Source organism: Chiloscyllium plagiosum, unplaced genomic scaffold, assembly GCF_037043375.1.
Source record: "Chiloscyllium plagiosum isolate Xiang-an unplaced genomic scaffold, Cpla_swu_hap1 HiC_scaffold_36, whole genome shotgun sequence".
In the NCBI taxonomy this organism is placed as follows: domain Eukaryota; kingdom Metazoa; phylum Chordata; class Chondrichthyes; order Orectolobiformes; family Hemiscylliidae; genus Chiloscyllium; species Chiloscyllium plagiosum.
Window position 1 is genome coordinate 3,153,274 of NW_028270174.1, and position 18,967 is coordinate 3,172,240.

An 18,967-nucleotide genomic window follows, 5' to 3' on the forward strand; every position below is an offset into this window, starting at 1 on the left:
CTACACTGGGGTATCTACACTGGGGTCTCTACACTGGGGTGTCTACACTGGGGTCTCTACACTGGGGTGTCTACACTGGGGTGTCTACACTGGGGTGTCTACACTGGGGTGTCTACACTGGGGTGTCTACACTGGGGTCTCTACACTGGGGTGTCTACACTGGGGTCTCTACACTGGGGTGTCTACACTGGGGTGTCTACACTGGGGTATCTACACTGGGGTCTCTACACTGGGGTGTCGACACTGGGGTGTCTACACTGGGGTCTCTACACTGGGGTGTCTACACTGGGGTCTCTACACTGGGGTGTCTACACTGGGGTGTCTACACTGGGGTGTCTACACTGGGGTCTCTACACTGGGGTGTCTACACTGGGGTGTCTACACTGGGGTCTCTACACTGGGGTGTCTACACTGGGGTATCTACACTGGGGTATCTACACTGGCGTCTCTACACTGGGGTGTCTACACTGGGGTATCTACACTGGGGTATCTACACTGGGGTGTCTACACTGGGGTGACTACACTGGGGTCTCTACACTGGGGTGTCTACACTGGGGTATCTACACTGGGGTATCTACACTGGGGTGTCTACACTGGGGTCTCTACACTGGGGTGTCTACACTGGGGTATCTACACTGGGGTGTCTACACTGGGGTCTCTACACTGGGGTGTCTACACTGGGGTATCTACACTGGGGTATCTACACTGGGGTGTCTACACTGGGGTCTCTACACTGGGGTGTCTACACTGGGGTATCTACACTGGGGTGTCTACACTGGGGTCTCTACACTGGGGTGTCTACACTGGGGTGTCTACACTGGGGTGTCTACACTGGGGTCTCTACACTGGGGTCTCTACACTGGGGTGTCTACACTGGGGTGTCTACACTGGGGTCTCTACACTGGGGTGGACAGGCTTAACTTCACAATCTGTTTGAATTGTTTCAGAAAGCGCCTGACCAGAGTAATCGAATGCAATCATCTGGTGACCTTTTCCAATAACAAGTGAAAGGCCTTACAAGCAGTTTATCTCAGGATTATGTTGAGATTTAGCGGCTCAAACTGAGGCACATTAAACCCACTGTACACAAGACCATAAGAAATAGGAGCAGGTGTAGGACATTCAGCCCTTCAAGCCCTTCTCTGGGATCGTGGCTGATCCGATGTTCCTCACATCCACTTTCCTGCCCTTTCCCTGTAATCCTCAATTCTCCGACAGATCAAGAAGCTCTTGAACTTGTGAGGTTCTGATAGATTATGGTCAGATTCCAACAGTGTAGGTTCTCTTCAAACCTTCCCTGATATGCCGTGTTTATAATACATAATGTAAGATATAGAATGACAGATACATTCAATAACATTTTTATAATACAATTAAACCACAATGTCTTGCATTTATGTAGCACCTTTACCAAAGTAAAAGTTCCCTAAGATGTTTCACTAACACAAGTTCATCATTCCAGCTACTGAGAGAGTTATTGAGTTTTTATAGGATGGAAGAAGGCCCTTCAGCCCACACTGGTCTTGAGGAATCTTTCTATTCTAGCTCCGTTTCCTCGCATGTGGTCCATAGCGTAGTTTACTGCGACATTTTAAGTGCTCATTGAAATAGTTCTTAAATGTCTGTTCAGACCTATTCAGCCACTGCACTGTGATAAACCCAGCTTTAACCCAGCTAAACCCCACCCTGCTCACAGAGTGGAGAAGAATTAGGGCAGCACAATGGCTCAGTGGTTAGCACTGCTACCTCACAGCACCAGGGACCCGGGTTCAATTCCCGCCTCGGGCGACTGTGTGGAGTTTGCACATTCTCCCTGTGTCTGCGTGCGTTCCCTCCGGTTTCCTCCCGCGGTCACAAAGCTGTGCAGGTTAGGGTGAATTGGCCATGCTAAATTACCCGTAATGTTCAGGGCTGTGTAGGTTAGGTGATTTACTCAGGGGTAAATATCAGGGAATGGGTCTGGGTGGGATACTCATTGGAGGATCAGTGTGGGCTTGTTGGGCCGAATGGTCTGCTTCCACACTATAGGCATTCTCTGATGAATACCTACCCCAGTGATGTTGAATGACAGAATAAATAGTTGTTACTCCTACAGCAGAAGCAAAGTTCTGTTATAAGAATACCAGCAATGATTTCACAAGTTCCATCGCATCCCATTTAACATGCTTGATGGTATTTTTCTGATTAGGCTGTAAGTAAAGTTTGAGGTCATCCAGCTGTTCAATCACAAACTCTCAATAAACATTTTGTATTGGGTCAGATTGCTGACCTTTGACATGGAAGTGAACCTTTATTAAAAGTCGGATTGTTCTCCTTTGAGACTAGGAACATTTAAAAGGGACATTCAAAATAATTTGAATGGAATAAAGGGCGATGAGACACCGCAGCTGAAATAGGCCACTCAGCCCATTGAGACTGCTCTGCTATTCAATGGGCTTGTGGCTGATCTGGTAATCCTCAACTCCACTTTCCTGCCTTATCCCGATAACCCTCAATCCCCTTCCTTATTAAACATCTGTCTCTCTCAGCCATGGATATAAACAAGGAGGAAAAGGGCCAAGAGCTTACATGGGTCAGATGGAACAAATGGCCTGCTTCCATGCTCGGAGATTCTATTTTGAGAATTCTTTGGGTGAAGGTTAGATGGGAGCAGCTGCCACTGAGAGGCCCTGTTCTGATTTAGTTTCGGTACCATTTCATTTCCAACAAGTACCTACATTAAAGTCTTCTTTTCTGTGACCAGAAGTTCAATGCTGGCGATACTGCTGTACATCTGGCAATTAACAATAAAAAACAACAGCCCAGATCTGTAAGGAAAAGAAATGAAATAATTAGTCCTTACAATCACCAAAGGACAGTGTGCAACCCGTGACAGGGTTGATCTCTCAACCACGACAATCTTTCTTGACCACCAACAGTAACTCAGCCCCAGCTCCATTTGTAGAACAATAGACCAGAGGGGCTGAATAGCCTCCTCTTGTTACTGTGTCACAGACCAGAGGGGCTGAATGGCCTGTACACTTTCCAGTGTAACAGTGTGAAGGAGCTGAATGGCCTCCTGTTGCAGTGCCACACACTACCTTGATATGGAGGGATATTAGCATGACTGGGCCATCACTGGATAAAGTTCCTGGAGCAGGGGTTAGTTCTGGGCCTCTGAACTGCTCGTGTAGTGCTCCTCCACATTAAGAGGTCGGGCTGCATTGCAATGCTGGCCTGTAGTTTCTCCCTGTCCCCGTGTTATCGGAGCGCTCCCTGTCCCCGTGTAATCGGAGCGCTCCCTGTCCCCGTGTTATCGGAGCTCTCCCTGTCCCCGTGTTATCGGAGCGCAGTCTCCCTGTCCCCGTGTTATCGGAGCGCTCCCTGTCACCGTGTTATCGGAGCGCTCCCTGTCCCCGTGTTATCGGAGCGCTGTCTCCCTGTCCCCGTGTTATCGGAGCGCTCCCTGTCCCCGCGTTATCGGGTCGCTCCCTGTCTCCGTGTTATCGGAGCGCTGTCTCCCTGTTGCCGTGTTATCGGAGCGCTATCTCCCTGTCCCCGTGTTATCGGAGCTCTCCCTGTCCCCGTGTTATCGGGTCTCTCCCTGTCCCCGTGTTATCGGAGCTCTCCCTGTCCCCGTGTTATCGGAGCTCTCCCTGTCCCCGTGTTATCGGAGCGCTGTCTCCCTGTCCCCGTGTTATCGGAGCGCTCCCTGTCCCCGTGTTATCGGAGCTCTCCCTGTCCCCGTGTTATCGGAGCGCTATCTCCCTGTCCCCGTGTTATCGGAGCGCTCCCTGTCCCCGTGTTATCGGGTCGCTCCCTGTCCCCGTGTTATCGGAGCACCCCCTGTCCCCGTGTTATCGGAGCTCTCCCTGTCCCCGTGTTATCGGAGCACTCCCTGTCCCCGTGTTATCGGGTCGCTCCCTGTCCCCGTGTTATCGGAGCTCTCCCTGTCCCCGTGTTATCGGAGCTCTCCCTGTCCCCGTGTTATCGGAGCGCTGTCTCCCTGTCCCCGTGTTATCGGGTCGCTCCCAGTCCCCGTGTTATCGGAGCTCTCCCTGTCCCCGTGTTATCGGAGCGCTGTCTCCCTGTCCCCGTGTTATCGGAGCGCTCCCTGTCCCCGTGTTATCGGAGCTCTCCCTGTCCCCGTGTTATCGGGTCGCTCCCTGTCCCCGTGTTATCGGAGCTCTCCCTGTCCCCGTGTTATCGGAGCTCTCCCTGTCACCGTGTTATCGGAGCTCTCCCTGTCCCCGTGTTATCGGAGCGCTCCCTGTCCCCGTGTTATCGGAGCTCTCCCTGTCCCCGTGTTATCGGAGCTCTCCCTGTCCCCGTGTTATCGGAGCAGTCCCTGTCCCCGTGTTATCGGAGCGCTCGCTGTCCCCGTGTTATCGGAGCTCTCCCTGTCCCCGTGTTATCGGAGCGCTCGCTGTCCCCGTGTTATCGGAGCTCTCCCTGTCCCCGTGTTATCGGAGCTCTCCCTGTCCCCGTGTTATCGGAGCTCTCCCTGTCCCCATGTTATCGGAGCGCTCCCTGTCCCCGTGTTATCGGAGCTCTCCCTGTCCCCGTGTTATCGGAGCGCTCCCTGTCCCCGTGTTATCGGAGCTCTCCCTGTCCCCGTGTTATCGGAGCGCTCCCTGTCCCCGTGTTATCGGAGCTCTCCCTGTCCCCGTGTTATCGGAGCTCTCCCTGTCCCCGTGTTATCGGAGCTCTCCCTGTCCCCGTGTTATCGGAGCGCTCCCTGTCCCCGTGTTATCGGAGCGCTATCTCCCTGTCCCCATGTTATCGGAGCGCTCCCTGTCCCCGTGTTATCGGAGCTCTCCCTGTCCCCGTGTTATCGGAGCGCTCCCTGTCCCCGTGTTATCGGAGCGCTATCTCCCTGTCCCCATGTTATCGGAACGCTCGCTGTCCCCATGTTATCGGAGCTCTCCCTGTCCCCGTGTTATCGGAGCTCTCCCTGTCCCCGTGTTATCGGAGCTCTCCCTGTCCCCGTGTTATCGGAGCGCTCCCTGTCCCCGTGTTATCGGAGCTCTCCCTGACCCCGTGTTATCGGAGCGCTGTCTCCCTGTCCCCGTGTTATCGGAGCGCTCCCTGTCCCCGTGTTATCGGAGCGCTGTCTCCCTGTCCCCGTGTTATCGGAGCGCTCCCTGTCCCCGTGTTATCGGAGCGCTGTCTCCCTGTCCCCGTGTTATCGGGTCGCTCCCTGTCTCCGTGTTATCGGAGCTCTCCCTGTCCCCGTATTATCGGAGCGCTCCCTGTCCCCGTGTTATCGGAGCGCTGTCTCCCTGTCCCCGTGTTATCGGGTCGCTCCCTGTCCCCGTGTTATCGGGTCGCTCCCTGTCCCTGTGTTATCGGGTCGCTCCCTGTATCCGTGTTATCGGAGCTCTCCCTGTCCCCGTGTTATCGGAGCGCTGTCTCCCTGTCCCCGTGTTATCGGAGCGCTCCCTGTCCCCGTGTTATCGGAGCGCTGTCTCCCTGTCCCCGTGTTATCGGAGCGCTCCCTGTCCCCGTGTTATCGGAGCTCTCCCTGTCCCCGTGTTATCGGAGCGCTGTCTCCCTGTCCCCTTGTTATCGGAGCGCTCCCTGTCCCCGTGTTATCGGAGCGCTCCCTGTACCCGTGTTATCGGAGCGCTGTTCCCTGTCCCCGTGTTATCGGAGCGCTCCCTGTCCCCGTGTTATCAGAGCTCTCCCTGTCCCCGTGTTATCGGAGCACTCCCTGTCCCCGTGTTATCGGAGCGCTCCCTGTCCCCGTGTTATCGGAGCGCTGTCTCCCTGTCCCCGTGTTATCGGAGCTCTCCCTGTCCCCGTGTTATCGGAGCGCTCCCTGTCCCCGTGTTATCGGAGCTCTCCCTGTCCCCGTGTTATCGGGTCGCTCCCTGTCCCCGTGTTATCGGAGCGCTCCCTGTCCCCGTGTTATCGGAGCGCTCCCTGTCCCCGTGTTATCGGAGCGCTCCCTGTCCCCGTGTTATCGGAGCTCTCCCTGTCCCCGTGTTATCGGAGCGCTGTCTCCCTGTCCCCGTGTTATCGGAGCGCTGTCTCCCTGTCCCCGTGTTATCGGGTCGCTCCCTGTCCCCGTGTTATCGGAGCGCTGTCTCCCTGTCCCCGTGTTATCGGAGCGCTGTCTCCCTGTCCCCGTGTTATCGGAGCGCTGTCTCCCTGTCCCCGTGTTATCGGAGCGCTCCCTGTCCCCGTGTTATCGGAGCGCTGTCTCTCTGTCCCCGTGTTATCGGAGCGCTGTCTCCCTGTCCCCGTGTTATCGGAGCTCTCCCTGTCCCCGTGTTATCGGAGCTCTCCCTGTCCCCGTGTTATCGGAGCGCTATCTCCCTGTCCCCGTGTTATCGGAGCGCTGTCTCCCTGTCCCCGTGTTATCGGGTCTCTCCCTGTCCCCGTGTTATCGGAGCGCTGTCTCCCTGTCCCCGTGTTATCGGAGCTCTCCCTGTCCCCGTGTTATCGGAGCGCTGTCTCCCTGTCCCCGTGTAATCGGAGCTCTCCCTGTCCCCGTGTTATCGGGTCTCTCCCTGTCCCCATGTTATCGGAGCGCTGTCTCCCTGTCCCCGTGTAATCGGAGCTCTCCCTGTCCCCGTGTAATCGGAGCTCTCCCTCTCCCCGTGTTATCGGAGCTCTCCCTGTCACCGTGTTATCGGAGCGCTGTCTCCCTGTCCCCGTGTTATCGGAGCTCTCCCTGTCCCCGTGTTATCGGAGCGCTGTCTCCCTGTCCCCGTGTTATCGGAGCGCTATCTCCCTGTCCCCATGTTATCGGAGCGCTCCCTGTCCCCGTGTTATCGGAGCGCTCCCTGTCCCCGTGTTATCGGAGCGCTGTCTCCCTGTCCCCGTGTTATCGGAGCGCTCCCTGTCCCCGTGTTATCGGAGCTCTCCCTGTCCCCGTGTTATCGGAGCGCTCCCTGTCCCCGTGTTATCGGAGCTCTCCCTGTCCCCGTGTTATCGGGTCGCTCCCTGTCCCCGTGTTATCGGAGCGCTGTCTCGCTGTCCCCGTGTTATCGGAGCGCTGTCTCCCAGTCCCCGTGTTATCGGAGCGCTGTCTCCCTGTCCCCGTGTTATCGGAGCGATCCCTGTCCCCGTGTTATCGGAGTGCTCCCTGTCCCCGTGTTATCGGAGCGCTCCCTGTCCCCGTGTTATCGGGTCGCTCCCTGTCCCCGTGTTATCGGAGCTCTCCCTGTCCCCGTGTTATCGGAGCGCTGTCTCCCTGTCCCCGTGTTATCGGAGCGCTGTCTCCCAGTCCCCGTGTTATCGGAGTGCTGTCTCCCTGTCCCCGTGTTATTGGAGCGATCCCTGTCCCCGTGTTATCGGAGTGCTCCCTGTCCCCGTGTTATCGGAGCGCTCCCTGTCCCCTGTGTTATCGGGTCGCTCCCTGTCCCCGTGTTATCGGAGCGCTGTCTCCCTGTCCCCGTGTTATCGGAGCGCTCCCTGTCCCCGTGTTATCGGAGCGCTCCCTGTCCCTGTGTTATCGGAGCTCTCCCTGTCCCCGTGTTATCGGAGCTCTCCCTGTCCCCGTGTTATCGGAGCTCTCCCTGTCCCCGTGTTATCGGAGCGCTCCCTGTCCCTGTGTTATCGGAGCGCTGTCTCCCTGTCCCCGTGTTATCGGAGCGCTGTCTCCCTGTCTCTGTGTTATCGGAGCGCTCCCTGTCCCCATGTTATCGGAGCGCTCCCTGTCCCCATGTTATCGGAGCGCTGTCTCCCTGTCCCCGTGTTATCGGAGCTCTCCCTGTCCCCGTGTTATCGGAGCTCTCCCTGTCCCCGTGTTATCGGAGCTCTCCCTGCCCCCGTGTTATCGGAGCTCTCCCTGCCCCCGTGTAATCGGAGCTCTCCCTGTCCCCGTGTTATCGGGTCGCTCCCTGTCCCCGTGTTATCGGAGCTCTCCCTGTCCCCGTGTTATCGGAGTGCTCCCTGTCCCCGTGTTATCGGAGCTCTCCCTGTCCCCGTGTTATCGGAGCTCTCCCTGTCCCCGTGTTATCGGAGCGCTCCCTGTCCCCGTGTTATCGGAGCGCTGTCTCCCTGTCCCCGTGTTATCGGAGCGCTCCCTGTCCCCGTGTTATCGGAGCTCTCCCTGTCCCCGTGTTATCGGAGCTCTCCCTGTCCCCGTGTTATCGGGTCGCTCCCTGTCCCCGTGTTATCGGAGCGCTGTCTCCCTGTCCCCGTGTTATCGAAGCTCTCCCTGTCCCCGTGTTATCGGAGCGCTCCCTCTCCCCGTGTTATCGGAACGCTCCCTGTCTCCGTGTTATCGGAGCGCTCCCTGTCCCCGTGTTATCGCGTCGCTCCCTGTCCCCGTGTTATCGGAGCGCTGTCTCCCTGTCCCCGTGTTATCGGAGCGCTGTCTCCCTGTCTCTGTGTTATCGGAGCGCTCCCTGTCCCCATGTTATCGGAGCGCTCCCTGTCCCCATGTTATCGGAGCGCTGTCTCCCTGTCCCCGTATTATCGGAGCTCTCCCTGTCCCCGTGTTATCGGAGCTCTCCCTGTCCCCGTGTTATCGGAGCTCTCCCTGCCCCCGTGTTATCGGAGCTCTCCCTGTCCCCGTGTTATCGGGTCGCTCCCTGTCCCCGTGTTATCGGAGCTCTCCCTGTCCCCGTGTTATCGGAGTGCTCCCTGTCCCCGTGTTATCGGAGCTCTCCCTGTCCCCGTGTTATCGGAGCTCTCCCTGTCCCCGTGTTATCGGAGCGCTCCCTGTCCCCGTGTTATCGGAGCGCTGTCTCCCTGTCCCCGTGTTATCGGAGCTCTCCCTGTCCCCGTGTTATCGGAGCTCTCCCTGTCCCCGTGTTATCGGGTCGCTCCCTGTCCCCGTGTTATCGGAGCGCTGTCTCCCTGTCCCCGTGTTATCGAAGCTCTCCCTGTCCCCGTGTTATCGGAGCGCTCCCTCTCCCCGTGTTATCGGAACGCTCCCTGTCTCCGTGTTATCGGAGCGCTCCCTGTCCCCCTGTTATCGGGTCGCTCCCTGTCCCCGTGTTATCGGAGCTCTCCCTGTCCCCGTGTTATCGGGTCGCTCCCTGTCACCGTGTTATCGGAGCTCTCCCTGTCCCCGTGTTATCGGAGCTCTCCCTGTCCCCGTGTTATCGGGTCGCTCCCTGTCACCGTGTGATCGGAGCGCTGTCTCCCTGTCCCCGTGTTATCGGAGCGCTGTCTCCCTGTCTCCGTGTTATCGGAGCGCTCCCTGTCCCCATGTTATCGGAGCGCTGTCTCCCTGTCCCCGTGTTATCGGAGCGCTCCCTGTCCCCGTGTTATCGGAGCGCTCCCTGTCCCCGTGTTATCGGAGCTCTCCCTGTCCCCGTGTTATCGGAGCGCTCCCTGTCCCCGTGTTATCGGAGCTCTCCCTGTCCCCGTGTTATCGGAGCACTGTCTCCCTGTCCCCGTGTTATCGGAGCGCTGTCTCCCTGTCCCCGTGTTAACGGAGCTCTCCCTGTCCCCGTGTTATCGGAGCGCTCCCTGTCCCCGTGTTATCGGAACGCTGTCTCCCTGACCCCGTGTTATCGGAGCGCTCCCTGTCCCCGTGTTATCGGAGCGCTCCCTGTCCCCGTGTTATCGGAGCGCTGTCTCCCTGTCCCCGTGTTATCGGAGCTCTCCCTGTCCCCGTGTTATCGGAGCGCTCCCTTTCCCCGTATTATCGGAGCGCTGTCTCCCTGTCCCCGTGTTATCGGAGCTCTCCCTGTCCCCGTGTTATCGGAGCGCTCCCTGTCCCCGTGTTATCGGAGCGCTCCCTCTCCCCGTGTTATCGGAGCGCTGTCTCCCTGTCCCCGTGTGATCGGAGCTCTCCCTGTCCCCGTGTTATCGGAGCGCTGTCTCCCTGTCCCCGTGTTATCGGAGCGCTGTCTCCCTGTCCCCGTGTTATCGGAGCGCTGTCTCCCTGTCCCCGTGTTATCGGAGCGCTCCCTGTCCCCGTGTTATCGGAGCGCTGTCTCCCTGTCCACGTGTTATCGGAGCGCTCCCTGTCCCCGTGTTATCGGAGCGCTCCCTGTCCCCGTGTTATCGGAGCGCTGTCTCCATGTTCCCGTGTTATCGGAGCGCTGTCTCCCTGTCCCCGTGTTATCGGAGCGCTCCCTGTCCCCGTGTTATCGGGTCGCTCCCTGACCCCGTGTTATCGGAGCGCTCCCTGTCCCCGTGTTATCGGGTCGCTCCCTGTCCCCGTGTTATCGGAGCGCTGTCTCCCTGTCCCCGTGTTATCGGAGCGCTGTCTCCCTGTCCCCGTGTTATCGGAGCGCTCCCTGTCCCCGTGTTATCGGAGCGCTCCCTGTCCCCGTGTTATCGGAGCTCTCCCTGTCCCCGTGTTATCGGAGCGCTCCCTGTCCCCGTGTTATCGGAGCTCTCCCTGTCCCCGTGTTATCGGAGCGCTGTCTCCCTGTCCCCGTGTTATCAGAGCGCTGTCTCCCTGTCCCCGTGTTATCGGGTCGCTCCCTGTCCCCGTGTTATCGGAGCGCTGTCTCCCTGTCCCCGTGTTATCGGGTCGCTCCCTGTCCCCGTGTTATCGGAGCGCTGTCTCCCTGTCCCCGTGTTATCGGAGCGCTATCTCCCTGTCCCCGTGTTATCGGAGCGCTGTCTCCCTGTCCCCGTGTTATCGGAGCGCTATCTCCCTGTCCCCGTGTTATCAGAGCGCTGTCTCCCTGTCCCCGTGTTATCGGAGCGCTATCTCCCTGTCCCCGTGTTATCGGAGCGCTGTCTCCCTGTCCCCGTGTTATCGGAGCGCTGTCTCCCTGTCCCCGTGTTATCGGAGCGCTATCTCCCTGTCCCCGTGTTATCGGAGCTCTCCCTGTCCCCGTGTTATCGGAGCGCTGTCTCCCTGTCCCCGTGTTATCGGATCTCTCCCTGTCCCCGTGTTATCGGAGCGCTGTCTCCCTGTCCCCGTGTTATCGGAGCTCTCCCTGTCCCCGTGTTATCGGAGCTCTCCCTGTCCCCGTGTTATCGGGTCGCTCCCTGTCCCCGTGTTATCGGAGCGCTGTCTCCCTGTCCCCGTGTTATCGGGTCGCTCCCTGTCCCCGTGTTATCGGAGCGCTCCCTGTCCCCGTGTTATCGGAGCGCTGTCTCCCTGTCCCCGTGTTATCGGAGCGCTCCCTGTCCCCGTGTTATCGGAGCGCTGTCTCCCTGTCCCCGTGTTATCGGAGCGCTCCCTGTCCCCGTGTTATCGGAGCTCTCCCTGTCCCCGTGTTATCGGAGCGCTCCCTGTCCCCGTGTTATCGGAGCGCTGTCTCCCTGTGCCCGTGTTATCGGAGCGCTGTCTCCCTGTGCCCGTGTTATCGGAGCTCTCCCTGTCCCCGTGTTATCGGAGCGCTGTCTCCCTGTCCCCGTGTTATCGGAGCTCTCCCTGTCCCCGTGTTATCGGAGCGCTGTCTCCCTGTCCCCGTGTTATCGGAGCGCTCCCTGTCCCCGTGTTATCGGAGCTCTCCCTGTCCACGTGTTATCGGGTCGCTCCCTGTCCCCGTGTTATCGGAGCTCTCCCTGTCCACGTGTTATCGGATCGCTCCCTGTCCCCGTGTTATCGGAGCTCTCCCTGTCCCCGTGTTATCGGAGCTCTCCCTGTCCCCGTGTTATCGGAGCTCTCCCTGTCCCCGTGTTATCGGAGCGCTGTCTCCCTGTCCCCGTGTTATCGGAGCGCTCCCTGTCCCCGTGTTATCGGAGCGCTGTCTCCCTGTCCCCGTGTTATCGGGTCGCTCCCTGTCCCCGTGTTATCGGAGCGCTCCCTGTCCCCGTGTTATCGGAGCGCTCCCTGTCCCCGTGTTATCGGGTCGCTCCCTGTCCCCGTGTTAACGGAGCTCTCCCTGTGCCTGTGTTATCGGAGCGCTGTCTCCCTGTCCCCGTGTTATCGGAGCTCTCCCTGTCCCCGTGTTATCGGAGCGCTGTCTCCCTGTCCCCGTGTTATCGGAGCGCTCCCTGTCCCCGTGTTATCGGAGCGCTCCCTGTCCCCGTATTATCGGGTCGCTCCCTGTCCCCGTGTTATCGGAGCTCTCCCTGTCCCCGTGTTATCGGAGCGCTGTCTCCCTGTCCCCGTGTTATCGGAGCGCTCCCTGTCCCCGTGTTATCGGAGCTCTCCCTGTCCCCGTGTTATCGGAGCGCTCCCTGTCCCCGTGTTATCGGAGCGCTGTCTCCCTGTCCCCGTGTTATCGGAGCGCTCCCTGTCCCCGTGTTATCGGAGCGCTCCCTGTCCCCGTGTTATCGGAGCTCTCCCTCTCCCCGTGTTATCGGAGCGCTCCCTGTCCCCGTGTTATCGGAGCGCTGTCTCCCTGTCCCCGTGTTATCGGAGCGCTCCCTGTCCCCGTGTTATCGGAGCTCTCCCTCTCCCCGTGTTATCGGAGCGCTCCCTGTCCACGTGTTATCGGAGCGCTGTCTCCCTGTCCCCGTGTTATCGGAGCTCTCCCTGTCCACGTGTTATCGGAGCGCTGTCTCCCTGTCTCCGTGTTATCGGAGCGCTGTCTCCCTGTCCCCGTGTTATCGGAGCTCTCCCTGTCCCCGTGTTATCGGAGCGCTCCCTGTCCCCGTGTTATCGGAGCGCTGTCTCCCAGTCCCCGTGTTATCGGAGCGCTCCCTGTCCACGTGTTATCGGAGCGCTGTCTCCCTGTCCCCGTGTTATCGGGTCGCTCCCTCTCCCCGTGTTATCGGAGCGCTGTCTCCCTGTCCCCGTGTTATCAGAGCGCTCCCTGTCCCCGTGTTATCGGAGCGCTCCCTGTCCCCGTGTTATCGGAGCGCTGTCTCCCTGTCCCCGTGTTATCGGAGCTCTCCCTGTCCCCGTGTTATCGGAGCGCTGTCTCCCTGTGCCCGTGTTATCGGAGCTCTCCCTGTCCCCGTGTTATCGGAGCGCTGTCTCCCTGTGCCCGTGTTATCGGAGCTCTCCCTGTCCCCGTGTTATCGGAGCGCTGTCTCCCTGTCCCCGTGTTATCGGAGCGCTCCCTGTCCCCGTGTTATCGGGTCGCTCCCTGTCCCCGTGTTATCGGAGCGCTCCCTGTCCCCGTGTTATCGGAGCGCTGTCTCCCTGTCCCCGTGTTATCGGAGCGCTCCCTGTCCCCGTATTATCGGGTCGCTCCCTGTCCCCGTGTTAACGGAGCTCTCCCTGTGCCTGTGTTATCGGAGCTCTGTCTCCCTGTCCCCATGTTATCGGAGCGCTCCGTGTCCCCGTGTTGTCGGAGCGCTCCCTGTCCCCGTGTTATCGGAGCTCTCCCTGTCCCCGTGTTATCGGAGCGCTCCGTGTCCCCGTGTTGTCGGAGCGCTCCCTGTCCCCGTGTTATCGGAGCTCTCCCTGTCCCCGTGTTATCGGAGCTCTCCCTGTCTCCGTGTTATCGGAGCGCTCCCTGTCACCGTGTTATCGGAGCGCTCCCTGTCCCCGTGTTATCGGAGCGCTGTCTCCCTGTCCCCGTGTTATCGGAGCGCTCCCTGTCCCCGTGTTATCGGAGCGCTCCCTGTCACCGTGTTATCGGAGCGCTCCCTGTCCCCGTGTTATCGGAGCTCTCCCTGTCCCCGTGTTATCGGAGCGCTGTCTCCCTGTCCCCGTGTTATCGGAGCTCTCCCTGTCCCCGTGTTATCGGAGCTCTCCCTGTCCCCGTGTTATCGGAGCGCTGTCTCCCTGTGCCCGTGTTATCGGAGCTCTCCCTGTCCCCGTGTTATCGGAGCTCTCCCTGTCCCCGTGTTATCGGGTCGCTCCCTGTCACCGTGTTATCGGAGCTCTCCCTGTCCCCGTGTTATCGGAGCTCTCCCTGTCCCCGTGTTATCGGGTCGCTCCCTGTCACCGTGTGATCGGAGCTCTCCCTGTCCCCGTGTTATCGGAGCTCTCCCTGTCCCCGTGTTATCGGAGCTCTCCCTGTCCCCGTGTTATCGGAGCGCTCCCTGTCCCCGTGTTATCGGAGCTCTCCCTGTTCCCGTGTTATCGGAGCTCTCCCTGTCCCCGTGTTATCGGAGCGCTGTCTCCCTGTCCCCGTGTTATCGGAGCGCTGTCTCCCTGTCCCCGTGTTATCGGAGCTCTCCCTGTCCCCGTGTTATTGGAGCGCTCCCTGTCCCCGTGTTATCGGAGCGCTGTCTCCCTGTCCCCGTGTTATCGGAGCTCTCCCTGTCCCCGTGTTATCGGAGCGCTCCCTGTCCCCGTGTTATTGGAGCTCTCCCTGTCCCCGTGTTATCGGAGCTCTCCCTGTCCCCGTGTTATCGGAGCGCTGTCTCCCTGTCCCCGTGTTATCGGAGCGCTCCCTGTCCCCGTGTTATCGGAGCGCTCCCTGTCCCCTTGTTATCGGAGCTCTCCCTGTCCTCGTGTTATCGGAGCGCTGTCTCCCTGACCCCGTGTTATCGGAGCGCTATCTCCCTGTCCCCGTGTTATCGGAGCGCTCCCTGTCCACGTGTTATCGGAGCGCTGTCTCCCTGACCCCGTGTTATCGGAGCTCTCCCTGTCCCCGTGTTATCGGAGCGCTCCCTGTCCCCGTGTTATCGGAGCGCTGTCTCCCTGTCCCCGTGTTATCGAAGCGCTGTCTCCCTGTCCCCGTGTTATCGGAGCGCTCGCTGTCCCCGTGTTATCGGAGCTCTCCCTGTCCCCGTGTTATCGGAGCGCTCCCTGTCCCCGTGTTATTGGAGCACTGTCTCCCTGTCCCCGTGTTATCGGGTCGCTCCCTGTCCCCGTGTTATCGGAGCTCTCCCTGTCCCCGTGTTATCGGAGCGCTCCCTGTCCCCGTGTTATCGGAGCTCTCCCTGTCCCCGTGTTATCGGGTCGCTCCCTGTCCCCGTGTTATCGGAGCGCTGTCTCCCTGTCCCCGTGTTATCGGGTCGCTCCCTGTCCCCGTGTTATCGGAGCTCTCCCTGTCCCCGTGTTATCGGAGCTCTCCCTGTCCCCGTGTTATCGGAGCGCTGTCTCCCTGTGCCCGTGTTATCGGAGCTCTCCCTGTCCCCGTGTTATCGGGTCGCTCCCTGTCCCCGTGTTATCGGAGCGCTGTCTCCCTGTCCCCGTGTTATCGGGTCGCTCCCTGTCCCCGTGTTATCGGAGCTCTCCCTGTCCCCGTGTTATCGGGTCGCTCCCTGTCACCGTGTGATCGGAGCTCTCCCTGTCCCCGTGTTATCGGAGCTCTCCCTGTCCCCGTGTTATCGGAGCGCTCCCTGTCCCCGTGTTATCGGAGCTCTCCCTGTTCCCGTGTTATCGGAGCGCTCCCTGTCCCCGTGTTATCGGAGCACTGTCTCCCTGTCCCCGTGTTATCGGAGCTCTCCCTGTCCCCGTGTTATCGGAGCGCTCCCTGTCCCCGTGTTATCGGAGCGCTGTCTCCCTGTCCCCGTGTTATCGGAGCGCTCCCTGTCCCCGTGTTATCGGAGCTCTCCCTGTCCCCGTGTTATCGGAGCTCTCCCTGTCCCCGTGTTATCAGAGCTCTCCCTGTCCCCGTGTTATTGGAGCGCTCCCTGTCCCCGTGTTATCGGAGCTCTCCCTGTCCCCGTGTTATTGGAGCGCTCCCTGTCCCCGTGTTATCGGAGCGCTGTCTCCCTGTCCCCGTGTTATCGGAGCTCTCCCTGTCCCCGTGTTATCGGAGCGCTGTCTCCCTGTCCCCGTGTTATTGGAGCTCTCCCTGTCCCCGTGTTATCGGAGCTCTCCCTGTCCCCGTGTTATCGGAGCGCTGTCTCCCTGACCCCGTGTTATCGGAGCGCTATCTCCCTGTCCCCGTGTTATCGGAGCGCTCCCTGTCCACGTGTTATCGGAGCGCTGTCTCCCTGTCCCCGTGTTATCGGAGCTCTCCCTGTCCCCGTGTTATCGGAGCGCTCCCTGTCCCCGTGTTATCGGAGCGCTGTCTCCCTGTCCCCGTGTTATCGAAGCGCTGTCTCCCTGTCCCCGTGTTATCGGAGCGCTCCCTGTCCCCGTGTTATCGGAGCTCTCCCTGTCCCCGTGTTATCGGAGCTCTCCCTGTCCCCGTGTTATCGGAGCGCTCCCTGTCCCCGTGTTATCGGAGCGCTGTCTCCCTGACCCCGTGTTATCGGAGCGCTATCTCCCTGTCCCCGTGTTATCGGAGCTCTCCCTGTCCCCGTGTTATCGGAGCGCTGTCTCCCTGACCCCGTGTTATCGGAGCGCTATCTCCCTGTCCCCGTGTTATCGGAGCGCTCCCTGTCCACGTGTTATCGGAGCGCTGTCTCCCTGTCCCCGTGTTATTGGAGCTCTCCCTGTCCCCGTGTTATCGGAGCTCTCCCTGTCCCCGTGTTATCGGAGCGCTGTCTCCCTGACCCCGTGTTATCGGAGCGTTATCTCCCTGTCCCCGTGTTATCGGAGCGCTCCCTGTCCACGTGTTATCGGAGCGCTGTCTCCCTGTCCCCGTGTTATCGGAGCTCTCCCTGTCCCCGTGTTATCGGAGCGCTCCCTGTCCCCGTGTTATCGGAGCGCTGTCTCCCTGTCCCCGTGTTATCGAAGCGCTGTCTCCCTGTCCCCGTGTTATCGGAGCGCTCCCTGTCCCCGTGTTATCGGAGCTCTCCCTGTCCCCGTGTTATCGGAGCGCTCCCTGTCCCCGTGTTATCGGAGCTCTCCCTGTCCCCGTGTTATCGGGTCGCTCCCTGTCCCCGTGTTATCGGAGCGCTGTCTCCCTGTCCCCGTGTTATCGGGTCGCTCCCTGTCCCCGTGTTATCGGAGCGCTGTCTCCCTGTCCCCGTGTTATCGGGTCGCTCCCTGTCCCCGTGTTATCGGAGCGCTGTCTCCCTGTCCCCGTGTTATCGGGTCGCTCCGTGTCCCCGTGTTATCGGAGCTCTCCCTGTCCCCGTGTTATCGGGTCGCTCCCTGTCCCCGTGTTATCGGAGCGCTCCCTGTCACCGTGTTATCGGAGCTCTCACTGTCCCCGTGTTATCGGAGCGCTGTCTCCCTGTCCCCGTGTTATCGGAGCTCTCCCTGTCCCCGTGTTATCGGGTCGCTCCCTGTCCCCGTGTTATCGGAGCTCTCCATGTCCCCGTGTTATCGGAGCGCTCCCTGTCCCCGTGTTATCGGAGCGCTGTCTCCCTGTCCCCGTGTTATCGGAGCGCTGTCTCCCTGTCCCCGTGTTATCGGAGCGCTCCCTGTCCCCGTGTTATCGGAGCGCTCTCTCCCTGTCCCCGTATTATCGGAGCGCTCCCTGTCCCCGTGTTATCGGAGCGCTCTCTCCCTGTCCCCGTATTATCGGAGCGCTCCCTGTCCCCGTGTTATCGGAGCTCTCCCTGTCCCCGTGTTATCGGAGCGCTGTCTCCCTGTCCCCGTGTTATCGGAGCGCTCCCTGTCCCCGTGTTATCGGAGCGCTCCCTGTCCCCGTGTTATCGGAACGCTGTCTCCCTGTCCCTGTGTTATCGGAGCGCTCCCTGTCCCCGTGTTAACGGAGCTCTCCCTGTCCCCGTGTTATCGGAGCGCTCTCTCCCTGTCCCCGTGTTATCGGAGCGCTCACTGTCCCCGTGTTATCGGAACGCTGTCTCCCTGTCCCCGTGTTATCGGAGCGCTCTCTCCCTGTCCCCGTGTTATCGGAGCTCTCCCTGTCCCCGTGTTATCGGAGCGCTGTCTCCCTGACCCCGTGTTATCGGAGCTCTCCCTGTCCCCGTGTTATCGGAGCGCTCCCTTTCCCCGTATTATCGGAGCGCTGTCTCCCTGTCCCCGTGTTATCGGAGCTCTCCCTGTCCCCGTGTTATCGGAGCGCTCCCTGTCCCCGTGTTATCGGAGCGCTCCCTTTCCCCGTATTATCGGAGCGCTGTCTCCCTGTCCCCGTGTTATCGGAGCTCTCCCTGTCCCCGTGTTATCGGAGCTCTCCCTCTCCCCGTGTTATCGGAGCGCTGTCTCCCTGTCCCCGTGTGATCGGAGCTCTCCCTGTCCCCGTGTTATCGGAGCGCTGTCTCCCTGTCCCCGTGTTATCGGAGCGCTGTCTCCCTGTCCCCGTGTTATCGGAGCTCTCCCTGTCCCCGTGTTATCGGAGCGCTCCCTGTCCCCGTGTTATCGGAGCGCTGTCTCCCTGTCCCCGTGTTATCGGAGCGCTGTCTCCCTGTTCCCGTGTTATCGGAGCGCTGTCTCCCTGTCCCCGTGTTATCGGGTCGCTCCCTGTCCCCGTGTTATCGGAGCTCTCCCTGTCCCCGTGTTATCGGAGCGCTGTCTCCCTGTCCCCGTGTTATCAGAGCGCTCCCTGTCCCCGTGTTATCGGAGCGCTGTCTCCCTGTCCCCGTGTTATCAGAGCGCTCCCTGTCCCCGTGTTATCGGAGCGCTGTCTCCCTGTCCCCGTGTTATCGGAGCGCTGTCTCTCTGTCCCCGTGTTATCGGATCTCTCCCTGTCCCCGTGTTATCGGAGCGCTGTCTCCCTGTCCCCGTGTTATCGGAGCTCTCCCTGTCCCCGTGTTATCGGAGCTCTCCCTGTCCCCGTGTTATCGGAGCTCTCCCTGTCCCCGTGTTATCGGGTCGCTCCCTGTCCCCGTGTTAACGGAGCTCTCCCTGTCCCCGTGTTATCGGGTCGCTCCCGGTCCCCGTGTTATCGGAGCTCTCCCTGTCCCCGTGTTATCGGGTCGCTCCCTGTCCCCGTGTTATCGGAGCGCTGTCTCCCTGTCCCCGTGTTATCGGATCTCTCCCTGTCCCCGTGTTATCGGAGCGCTGTCTCCCTGTCACCGTGTTATCGGAGCGCTCCCTGTCCCCGTGTTATCGGAGCGCTGTCTCCCTGTCCCCGTGTTATCTGAGCGCTCCCTGTCCCCGTGTTATCGGAGCTCTCCCTGTCCCCGTGTTATCGGAGCGCTGTCTCCCTGTGCCCGTGTTATCGGAGCTCTCCCTGTCCCCGTGTTATCGGAGCGCTGTCTCCCTGTCCCCGTGTTATCGGAGCGCTGTCTCCCTGTCCCCGTGTTATCGGAGCGCTGTCTCCCTGTCCCCGTGTTATCGGAGCGCTCCCTGTCCCCGTGTTATCGGAGCTCTCCCTGTCCACGTGTTATCGGAGCTCTCCCTGTCCCCGTGTTATCGGAGCGCTCCCTGTCCACGTGTTATCGGGTCGCTCCCTGTCCCCGTGTTATCGGAGCTCTCCCTGTCCGCGTGTTATCGGGTCGCTCCCTGTCCCCGTGTTATCGGAGCTCT

The 18,967-nt window shown here is 60.1% G+C and overlaps 1 protein-coding gene across 1 annotated transcript in view; it reads right to left on the reverse strand.

Annotated features, from left to right (window-relative positions):
- LOC122539266 (broad substrate specificity ATP-binding cassette transporter ABCG2-like) overlaps positions 1-18,967 on the reverse strand; it is an 80,337-nt gene that overhangs the window by 11,933 nt on the left and 49,437 nt on the right. The window contains exon 8 of the mRNA XM_087979827.1: positions 2,718-2,807. Coding sequence (XP_087835953.1) covers positions 2,718-2,807 — 90 coding nt within the window. The remainder of the gene's footprint in view (positions 1-2,717; positions 2,808-18,967) is intronic.